The sequence below is a fragment of the Mus pahari genome, chromosome 11 (assembly GCF_900095145.1).
Source record: "Mus pahari chromosome 11, PAHARI_EIJ_v1.1, whole genome shotgun sequence".
Lineage (NCBI taxonomy): Eukaryota > Metazoa > Chordata > Mammalia > Rodentia > Muridae > Mus > Mus pahari.
The window spans coordinates 57,037,731-57,048,036 of record NC_034600.1 but is presented as its reverse complement, the minus strand read 5'-3'; the positions used below and the strand labels follow the sequence as shown (position 1 = coordinate 57,048,036).

Sequence of the window (10,306 nt, the reverse complement as noted above, 5' to 3'; positions counted from 1 at the left end):
CTTTGTAGACCAGGCTGGCCTCGAACTCAGAAATTCACCTGCCTCTGCCTCCCAAGTACTGGGATTAAAGGCATACGCCACCATGTCTGGCCCCCTACTTGTTGTGTTTTTATATGGAAACCTGGTACTTAACTTCATCTTTATCATTCATCTTTATCAGCAATGTAATCATCATATTGAGAACTGACCTGTTGACCTGGGTCTTATTACAGTGAAACGCTTCCACCAAGTCAGAATCTTTGGGATAGTCAAGATGGGAGTTTCCTGCATTTCCAAAAGTAGACAACCTATAGTTGAAAATAAGTAACTCATTTATTTGTAGGTTCAATAATAAGCATTATTAGAATTCATGCTACCTTAAGAAATGACATATTAAAATCCTAGTTATAAGGGTTATAGTTCAGCAGGTAAGTGCATTTGCACTGCAAGCCTCAGGACCCGAGTTTAAATCCTAGATCTCACATGAAAGGCCAGGTCTGACCATGCAAGCCTGTAACCCTGTCACTCAGGTATGGAGACTAGCAGGTCCTCATAACCCAGTAGCCAGCTGCTTAGCCAAAATGGGGAGCTTGTGATTCAAGGCAATAAGGTGGAAGGCAATAGAGGAACCCCCCCCCATGTCTTTTTCTGACCACAAATGTGTACATAAGGCCACATTCACCTGCACATTCATGTAAATACACTACCTACAAATAGACCACACACAACATGGTAACATGTAACAGGCTCAAGCTGGTAGCACCACACAATTAATACACACCTTATTAAGCATCATAATGAAGTTTTCCACACGATGCCACAGGAGCAGAGAGTAACGAGTAACAAGCTTAAAAAATGGCGCACGCCTTTAATCCCAGCACTTGGGAGGCAGAGGCAGGAAGATTTCTGAGTTGGAGGCCAGCCTGGTCTACAAAGTGAGTTCCAGGTCAGCCAGGGCTATACAAAGAAACCCTGTCTCGAAAAACAAACAAAAATAATAAATAAATATTTTTACTTTCTACCCTTTTATGTGTGTATGTGTGTGTGTGTGTCTATGTATGAGAATCCAGGTGAGAACATCATGAGAACATCACTTTGGAACTTGTGTTTCAGGCAGTTGTGAGCTGCCTGACATGATGGTGGGAATCAAACTTGGGTCCTCTGAAAGAGCATGCTCTTAACCGCCTGAAACATCTCTCCAGCCTAGAAACAGCCTTGAAGAAAACGTCATATCAGAATATACTGTACTACTCTGTACAGCTGTATAATGACAGTTAACTCTCCTTATCTTTAAATCTAAAAATATATTTCCAAGAACTGTTCACAATGGAAGACCTTGATTTAAATCAATTGGAACGGTCCCATTTCTAGCTTCTACAGCTGAACCATTTACATGCATTTTGTGCCTTCAAATTATGTTTTACTATTACACTGTTTCTCTGTGTTAGGCTGGTCTTAGAAGGTTAATGGTCTTTCTACCTTTGTACTGTCAGCAAACGTATACAATTCTGAGCTTAGTCTCTAAGAACTGCCTAAGCATTTGCTATGGGAGAAGCATGCTGACACCGTGATCAGTCCTGTAGATCTGTAGTTCCTGTACATCTTCCCAAGTCTTGGGGTCTATTCTCCATGTTCCCTGTCAGTCTATATTCCCTTCTCTAATCTAACTTCTGAGTTCCTTATGCTCCCATATCATGAAGGGATGACTGTCCTCAGACCTCCATCTCTAGTCTAGCCTGATTCCCTCAGTACCACATCCACATATCTAACCACCCCACCAGTACCGTAGGAACTTAAAATTTTAACATATCCAGAAAAATAATTCACAACCACTTTCACACTTCAAATTGTTTCCCATTCTAGAAATGGGATGCAAGACCCATATAGGTAGCTTATTTTAAAGGATTAACTGGGGTGTTAGTGGTTTACATTTTGGTGAACTTTTGGTATATTGTGAGTGAATATCTTATCTGACTAATCACAAGAAAGAGCTTCCTATAATTGTTCCTAAGTCAAAAATAAAACAAAAATCCACAACTTACATTCTCTGCGCTTCAGAAATTTTAAGTTCTATAAAATTATTCTAGTTTTGAAAAAAAAAAAAAACCTCAGAAATTTTGCTGGGACAAAATATCGTATCAGAACAGTTTGACACTATATTTTTGCTGAAAAATGCCTGACCCAATGAGGTCCACCTTGTCCATTACTCCTAGTACTTGAGAACTGTTTCCCAAGTACCTATGAGTGTTATCCTCATTTTTTTTTTTTCCTGTAGCCCTGGCTGTTCTGGAACTCACTTTGTAGACCAGGCTGGCCTCAAACTTAGAAATCCACCTGCCTCAGCCGGGCAGTGGTGGCGCACGCCTTTAATCCCAGCACTTGGGAGGCAGAGGCAGGCGGATTTCTGAGTTCGAGGCCAGCCTGGTCTACAAAGTGAGTTCCAGGACAGCCAGAGTTATACAGAGAAACCCTGTCTCGAAAAACCAAAAGAAATCCACCTGCCTCTGCCTCCCAAGTGCTGGGTTTAAAGGCGTGCGCCACTTATCCTCATTCTTAATGGTTTGCAATTTTGTTCTTCTCTGCTGAGTCACATTTTTTTCCTCACCAATCTTAAGATGGATATGCACCTTAGATCACCAATAGCTACTAAGTAAAAGAAAAAAAAAGCTATCAGCAATATCTACTTCCTTTTGTATCCTGAACTAACGTAAAGCAAAGACAGATACCATGTAATACAAACAAACTGTTTAAATGCTGAAATTCAATTTTCCTCAAGAAAATTGTAACCTCATCTACATCATAGTCAGCAATTAAAATACCACTAGTTTGTAGATTATAAGAATCGGCTTCCAACTATAAAATGCTTTGTGGGTTACCCTTCCTATGTCTTAAGTTTCCTATCTCGAAGATGGAAAATTACGGAATAATCAAATGCTTCTGAAAACTCTAGGATGGGTTAAAAAAAATCCTGCAACTCAAGCAAATGTTGTGTGGAGAGTTGGATCCACACCAGACCACTTTAAGGGTAACTGCACTGACATACCTGAAATAGGGCTTGTCAGGAGACACGGTGATCTGTAGGACATCACCTGTCATGTCCAACTCAGAAAAGGCTTCCCGGAGCCCCTCTGACTGCAGGATAATTTTATTCATAACATTGGTGCTGCAGAAATCAAAATCCAGTGTCTCCTCAGGCTCCTGAGTGGTAATTTTGCAGACTGTCACCACTCCTCCTTCTTCTAGAAATAGCATCAGTGGGTGACCATAACCTTGGTAACACATCCGAAGTGCAGTTATAGTCCCTGCAGTGAGTTAAAGCATATGGGGCTTAGCTCTGTGGCTCTGGGGTTAGGTTTCCCTCCAAATGACACACATATTGCCTCAAGAATAATTTATCTGCCAAGCTTCTAGCATGCATGACTCCTCTTAAAGACACCCGATTCCAATAATTGCAAGAAAACTGGGATACAGGAGAAAATCAATTCTATCTCGCTGAACTGATTTTCCCACTCCTTATACAATGTCTCCTGTTGAGAGACAGTATTATTTTAAATCAAACTGGTAGCAATAGAGGGTAGCCACTGACGATATAATTTAACACCTCAAATCCCTACAGAAGAGGAATGTAAAATATCTTGGCTCCTTCTTACTGGTTTGAGAGACAGTAAAGGATATGGGAAATAAAATCTTCTCAGGAAAAACATAATTAACAACATATGTAGTACAGTATGTGTATGATGGTTATAAGCATGAATGCACACATGCCAGGTGTACCCAGGAATGTCATAGAAAACCTTTGAGAATTGGTTCTCTCTTTCTACTACAGGACTTGGGAATCAAACTCAGGTTCTGTCAGGCTCCTCGACTGAGTACTTTACCCACAAGGCTATCTCATCTGCTCGGAGTGCGTAATTAGACCCGGCTACCCATCATACCTCAGACTTACAATCCTAGGATAGTGAAGGCAAAGGCAGGAGGCTCACAGCATGTTCCAGGCCATCTAGCGTACATGGTATGGCAGAGTACCCTGTAATCCTAACACTCAGAAGTTAAGACAACAGTATCTCAAGTTGAAGGCCAACCTGAGTTACACTTAAGGCCCCGTCTACAAAAACCAAAACTCAATTATGGACCTGCCAGTGCAAAGCCATGAGTTACTTCCCTATGAAATAAAATAATTCTTGGATTCTTCTGGGATTCTTCTAGTCTTATATACAGGGCAACTGAATTTCCTAATTAATGGTCAACTGGGAGTGAGCAAAGTTGGCTTCTCCTGCTTCTAAGTAGATGTTAGTTCTGAGTAAGTCAGAATATATATGTAATTAAAACATATTTCACAAGGTTAAAGGTATTTTATGACTTCATGAACTTACAATCTTGGAGCCTTGCGTGATAATGAATACTGTCAACCTGATGGGCTCCAGCATCACCGAGGAGACAAGCCCGTAGGCACGTCTGTGATAGGGGTTTGCAGATCAGGATGAGGTGGTGGGAGCCCCACCCTAAATGTAGGTAGCACCGTTTTAAGAGCTTCCATGTTAGACTGGATAAAAAGACAGCCACCTAACCCGTTCTCTGCTTCCTGCCCACGGACACAATGCCACCAGCCTCCTTGTGCTGTTGCTTCGCTTCCAGGCCCGCCCTTGCCACATGGACTACACACTCCAACTGTGAGCCTAATAACTGCTTTGTCAGTCATTCTCTTCACAGCAACAAGGAAGGTAATAACATACCTTGCATATTAGGATGACCTGAGATGAATAAATACCTTCACAAATATGTAAAGAACTAAAACAACATTCAACAGGTAATTTGAATATTTATGTTCTATGACTATACCAACTAGGAGGAAAATGAATTGGAAATCAGCTTCCCTTTATTCTTAGAAAATTTAATTCATATATACAAATGTACCCCCTAATTATTAGGGCCTAATATGTCCCTCCCTAGGACTCCTCAACCTGTTCCAAAGAAATGACTTTTCCCTCCCCTAGCTGCCATCAGCTGCCAAAAGCATCTCCACTAGGGGTGGGGCCTCACTAGTCCTTCCCTGAGAAATTACTTTTCTAACTGGCGGACTTGGGGCCGTAGCTCAGCTGTAGTAGAGTGCTTGGCTAACCTGTATTAAGTGCCAGTTTCTTTTTTTTTTTTTTTTTTTGGTTTTTCGAGACAGGGTTTCTCTGTATAGCTCTGGCTGTCCTGGAACTCACTTGGTAGACCAGGCTGGCCTCGAACTCAGAAATCCGCCTGCCTCTGCCTCCCGAGTGCTGGGATTAAAGGCCTGCGCCACCAGGCCCGGCAAGTGCCAGTTTCAATCCCCAACACGACATAAAACTATAAGTGGTTGCCTATCTCTATAATCTCATCACTTGAGGCAAGGGCAGGAAGATAAATTCAAGGTTATCCTCAGCTACACAGTGAGCTCAAGGCCAGTCTGGGATACTAAGACTCTGTTCCAAAACAAAACAAAACAAAACAAAAAGATAAAAAATAAAAAAAGTGCAGGACGTGGTGGCGCATGCCTTAAATCCCAGCACTCGGGAGGCAGAGGCTGGTAGATTTCTGAGTTCGAGGCCAGCCTGTTCTACAGTTCCAGGACAGCCAGGGCAATACAGAGAAACCCTGTCTCGAAACCAGGCCCCCCCCCCCCAATAAATAAATAAATTAATTAAAAAAAATAGCTTATATTCTAGAAACCTTCCTATATGTATTTTCTATTTTTTAAAACCATAATAAATATTTTTATGCCACAACAATAGTAGTAATAGCAGCAGCAGCAGCAGTAGTAAAATAGTTCACCTGGTGTAGGATTTGATCCAAAAATAGATAAACAGTCTAAAAGGATAGTTAAGTTAATTCGAAAAGTAACAGATTCTTCCTGAATGACAAATTCCTGAAACACGTCAGCCTGTGAGAAAGCAAACATGAAAACATGAAAGAGGATTATATTAAAGAATGAAAATTCACACATCTATATTTCACTTTATGCTTAAAAAGTAACAATACTCTGCCCACTCCATGAGAATATTTCTCATTCCCAACTAAGACATTCTAAGTTTTCAACCTTTCCCCACTTGAATACTACTGAATGGTTTAATTATTAAAGGTGGAACACTAAGTTTGGCCCCATTTAGAAGCTCTTAAAGGGAGTAGGGGGTAGAATATGATGAAAATATATTGTATGTTTTTTGTTTTTTTGTTTTTTTAAATTAAAAGGGAGTCAGAGAGATGGCTCATCAGTTAAGAACACTTGCTATCCTTCTAGAAGACACAGGTTTGATTTCCAGCACCCACATGGTGACTAAAAACCATTTATAACTACTTTCAGGGGATCTAACACCCTCTTCTGGACTTGGCAGGAACCAGGCATGTGCCTTTTGCAGACATACATGCGGACAAAACACTCATACACATGAAATTAAAAAGCCAGGAGCTGGAGAGGTGGCTCAGAGGTTAAGAGCACTGACTGCTCTTCCAGAGGTCCTGAGTTCAATTCCCAGCAACCACATGGTGGCTCACAACTATGTGTAATGGGTTCTGATGCCCTCTTCTGGTGTGTTTGAAGACAGTGACAGTGTACTCACATACATAAAATGAATCTTTTTAAAAATAATAAAAAGCCAAAACCCACAAAGATACCACCCCCTAGCAAGGGTCCTTCATCTTCACTTCTCGATCTAAATTTAACACCCATGTGAGCTTATCCTAACTCTGTCCTTGTGCCTATCCCTTAAAGCTAAAGTCATTTAACGATAGGGTAATTTAGTGTCAGACAGTGGTGGTGCACGCCTTTAATCCCAGCACTTGCGAGACAGAGGCAGGTGGATTTCTGAGTTTGAGGCCAGCCTGGTCTACAGAGTGAGTTCCAGGACAGCCAGGGCTACATAGAGAAACCCTGTCTCAATAATAATAATAATAATAATAATAATAATAATAATAATAATAATAGGACAATTTAATAATGTATGCATGATACTTTGCAATTTCTTTTGAAGACAGAAAGCATGGTTTTTTTAATCCCTCCATCATTATGAGGTCATACTATACTCAAGTGTTCAAAAATATGAATTGAATGTTGAGATCCAACCTGACGCATACAAATGCTACATTGTAAGAATAGTTCATAGCTGTAGGTGATGGTACAGGGCTTTGATCCCAGTATTTTAAGTACAAGGCAGAAGCAGATGGATCTCCAAGAACTCCAGAAGCCAGTCTGGTCTATAAAACAAGTTCCAGGTAACCAGGGTTATATGTTAGACTCTGTCTCCGGGAAAAAAATGCTATTACAGCCAATAAGAGGAAAAACTAAAACGTGCATGACGAGAATACTGTAGAGAGTAAATATTCTGGTTTCTCATCCTACCTCAATCAGTTGTAAGACTACTGAAAGTTAAACCTGGTGCCACTATGTCAAACGAGGAAAAGTGTCTATGTGTGTGAAGATTAGAAGAGGAAAACGGTGAGGAGAGTCTCTCATTAGTAAACTATCACTAGTAATCATTATCTGTGTGAGACAAGATGGGGAAAGTATTTGTTGGCAGGAAAGAAAAAAAGAGTAATGACATTTTGTTCTCTAACTTGAGCTTTGTTGAATAAGTCCTTCCAAATTCATTCATGAGGAAATGTTTAAAAATGTCCCCACTCCCCCATACCTGAATAAAGGCATTTGCTTGGACACACTTTGCATTCTCCACTGTAACCTTGATTCCGTTTTTGGTAGCAAAACACGTGGCGTGTTCTTTGAAATGAATGGCTTTCAAGACAGTGGAGAGATTCCTAACGTTGTCAAGGCTGGCCACTAAGCAGTACTGTTCGTACTCCTCCTCGTTGTACTGGGTTAGGAGAGGCATGGATGGTCCACGGTCCCGCCGGCTTCGAGAGAAGGATGCTCCTCTGCCGGAAGATGTCTGAAAACCTGAGACACGGAACAACAAACCTCGCTATCAGTGCGGACAGGGCTGGCGACCTCAACCCGAGCCGAGATCCGGATCATTCTATCTTCATGGCTCAAAACTACGGTATCCCTGTCCTATACTGGGGAGAGAATGCAGTTCACAGGGTAGCTCTAAATGGCGCGGGTAACCCGGCTTGCGTAGCACCTCTGAGCGCCACCAACCTGGCCTGCCGGAGAACGCGACTGCGGCCTGCTCGCCGCACAGCGGCCACTAAGGGGATCCCCGGGCGCCAGGCTGTGGGTGACGTCCGACCCCTCAAAGCCCCTGCCAGTCCAGCCCCAAGAAGAACACCCTGAAGGTCCCAAACGCTAGCCAGCCCGGCAAACAGCTCCCGCCACCGTTCAGATCCGCAGCCACCTAGGCCACCGTCACCATCGAGCCGCCGCGGGCCTAGAGAGTCCACCGCGAGACCGGAAGCGAGCGCCTTGGAGCTGGAGGACTTAACTCGGAGCTTAGCGTGGGCCTACCATAGAGATCGGAAGGCGGAGCGAGCGGCAGAACCGGAAGTGCGGACAGCGACTAAACGCGGCGAGGCGAGATGGCGGCGACCAAGAGAAAGCGGCGTGGGGGCCTGGAGGTTCAAGCGAAGAAGCCAAAAAGGAGCCCGAAAGATGCCGGGCAGCCAGCTAAGCAGGCCGATGTGGGCACAGAGGCGGAGGAGGAAAATAGAGATCGTATTCCAGGTCCGGTCTGCAAGGTAAGAGGCCGGACTCCCGGAGTTGGAGTCGGCGCCCTGACCCACCTTAGGGACACCGAAGTGGCTCCGGCCAAAACTTGACAGCATCTTAAGCTTAGGGTTCCCTGGACGGGACTGGACAATGCTTATGTCTAGCTTTCGGGCAGATGACCTTCTTCCTGGAGACAGCAGTTCGTAGACCCTAAGCCAGGTAACAGGGAGTTGATTTAATGGGCATTTAGTTCCAGGATCCTGTCTTCTAGTTACTGGTCCCCCGCCTCCCAGGGGAATAGTTTACCTTTTTCTTTTTAAAGTCTTTTTGGTGTAGCTATACATTCCTTCCGTCTTGGTCCGTATCACACAGCGTTACCGAAGGGTTTGTTTTTTGTTTTTTGTTTTTTTGCCAAGCCTTTAAAGTTACTGTCCTGTGACTCTAACTTGTTTGGTTAGATCTCTTAATTCAAGGGATAATAATACTATTAATAATAATAAACCTAGACCACCAGTTTTACTGTGTTTAAACAGTGCCACGCACTTATACCAAGATGGGCTTCCCTGGCCTTAGCAGCTAGGAGATGATGAACTAGAGTTCCTCCAGAAATGTTGGAGTTTAGACGGAAAGAAGGCTTCATAGAAAACCGCGTGCTTCTTATATAAGGCCAGCAGGTTCTTGTTGGAGTTCAGTCACCGAAAAACTCCTTAAGGAAGGTATATTTATGGAGGAAATCTTGCCTCAGACTTGGCTGTCCCTTGTGCTTAGTGTCTACTCACTCAAGTACTCAGTGAAAGGAAAAGTGTACATTGTACCCCACTTTTAATTAACAGTTAAATCTCATACCCTTGTCTGAAAGGATAAAAGTGACTTTTGAGAAAAATAAGCTGGACTCATAAGATTTTCAATAAAAGTTACAGCGTGCGCTCCCTCTTTTAGGAGCTGGACAAGAAACATGTAGGGAACTGTAATCTGAATCATACGATGATACATGAATTAGAATTAATGAGACAGTTACTACTTTGAAGGAAACATGAAGGACTTTAGCTGAATTTCAAAGAAAGGCTTAAATTTATGTATTTAGAAAGACAGGGTGGGGATGGAAAATAATTCATAAAAGGCATTAAATGGCGTGGGGGTTGGTGGAGAAAATCTAAACTCAGCTGGTTAGCTGAGAATGTGCAGGGTCAGTGTTGGGCAGTGGTGGTGTAAACAGTGAAAATGTATTTTAGAGTCCAGCCCTAGAGGTTATTTGTCATTTTGAGGTTTGGAAACCAAGATTAAAGTAGGGCTAGTTAGCTGTCAGTGGTGATTCTGTCTGGACAAGCCAGACATTTGAGAGCTTTGCAGCTGAGGATTTGAGGACACCGTAAACTTTATAAATTGTTGTAAGGAGGTACTGATAGTAGTGCTTATGATGTCTCTGTAAGAAACTAGAGGCAAAGAGGTCTTCAGAGCACGAGGAACTGAAATGAGGTAGCAGACAGACGGAAAGACTGGAGAGAAAGGAATATTGGTAAGGAAGTATGCCCGGTTTCCGTTTGGTAAAGGTTAGTGTTACACAGTTGAACTTGAAGCTTTCCTCTAGTACATGTATTATTAGAGCTAGAGAGACTTCTTAATACTGGAAACTAAGCCAGGCAGTGGTGGCGCACGCCTTTAATCCCAGCCCTTGGGAGGCAGAGGCAGGCGGATTTCTGAGTT

General features: G+C 42.8%; 2 protein-coding genes across 2 annotated transcripts in view; one reads left to right on the top strand and one right to left on the bottom strand.

The window, feature by feature from the left end:
- Nucleotides 1-8,346, bottom strand: part of Rad1 (RAD1 checkpoint DNA exonuclease) — a 9,105-nt gene extending 759 nt beyond the window's left edge. The window contains exons 1-5 of the mRNA XM_021208533.2: nucleotides 8,096-8,346; nucleotides 7,632-7,894; nucleotides 5,779-5,887; nucleotides 3,023-3,281; nucleotides 189-287 (exon numbers count right to left, since the gene is read on the bottom strand). Coding sequence (XP_021064192.1) covers nucleotides 189-287; nucleotides 3,023-3,281; nucleotides 5,779-5,887; nucleotides 7,632-7,829 — 665 coding nt within the window. The 5' untranslated portion in view covers nucleotides 7,830-7,894; nucleotides 8,096-8,346. The remainder of the gene's footprint in view (nucleotides 1-188; nucleotides 288-3,022; nucleotides 3,282-5,778; nucleotides 5,888-7,631; nucleotides 7,895-8,095) is intronic.
- An 84-nt stretch (nucleotides 8,347-8,430) lies between these two features.
- The window catches only part of Brix1 (biogenesis of ribosomes BRX1), a 9,739-nt gene continuing 7,863 nt past the window's right edge, over nucleotides 8,431-10,306 (top strand). The window contains exons 1-2 of the mRNA XM_021208382.2: nucleotides 8,431-8,631; nucleotides 9,542-9,569. Coding sequence (XP_021064041.1) covers nucleotides 8,473-8,631; nucleotides 9,542-9,569 — 187 coding nt within the window. The 5' untranslated portion in view covers nucleotides 8,431-8,472. The remainder of the gene's footprint in view (nucleotides 8,632-9,541; nucleotides 9,570-10,306) is intronic.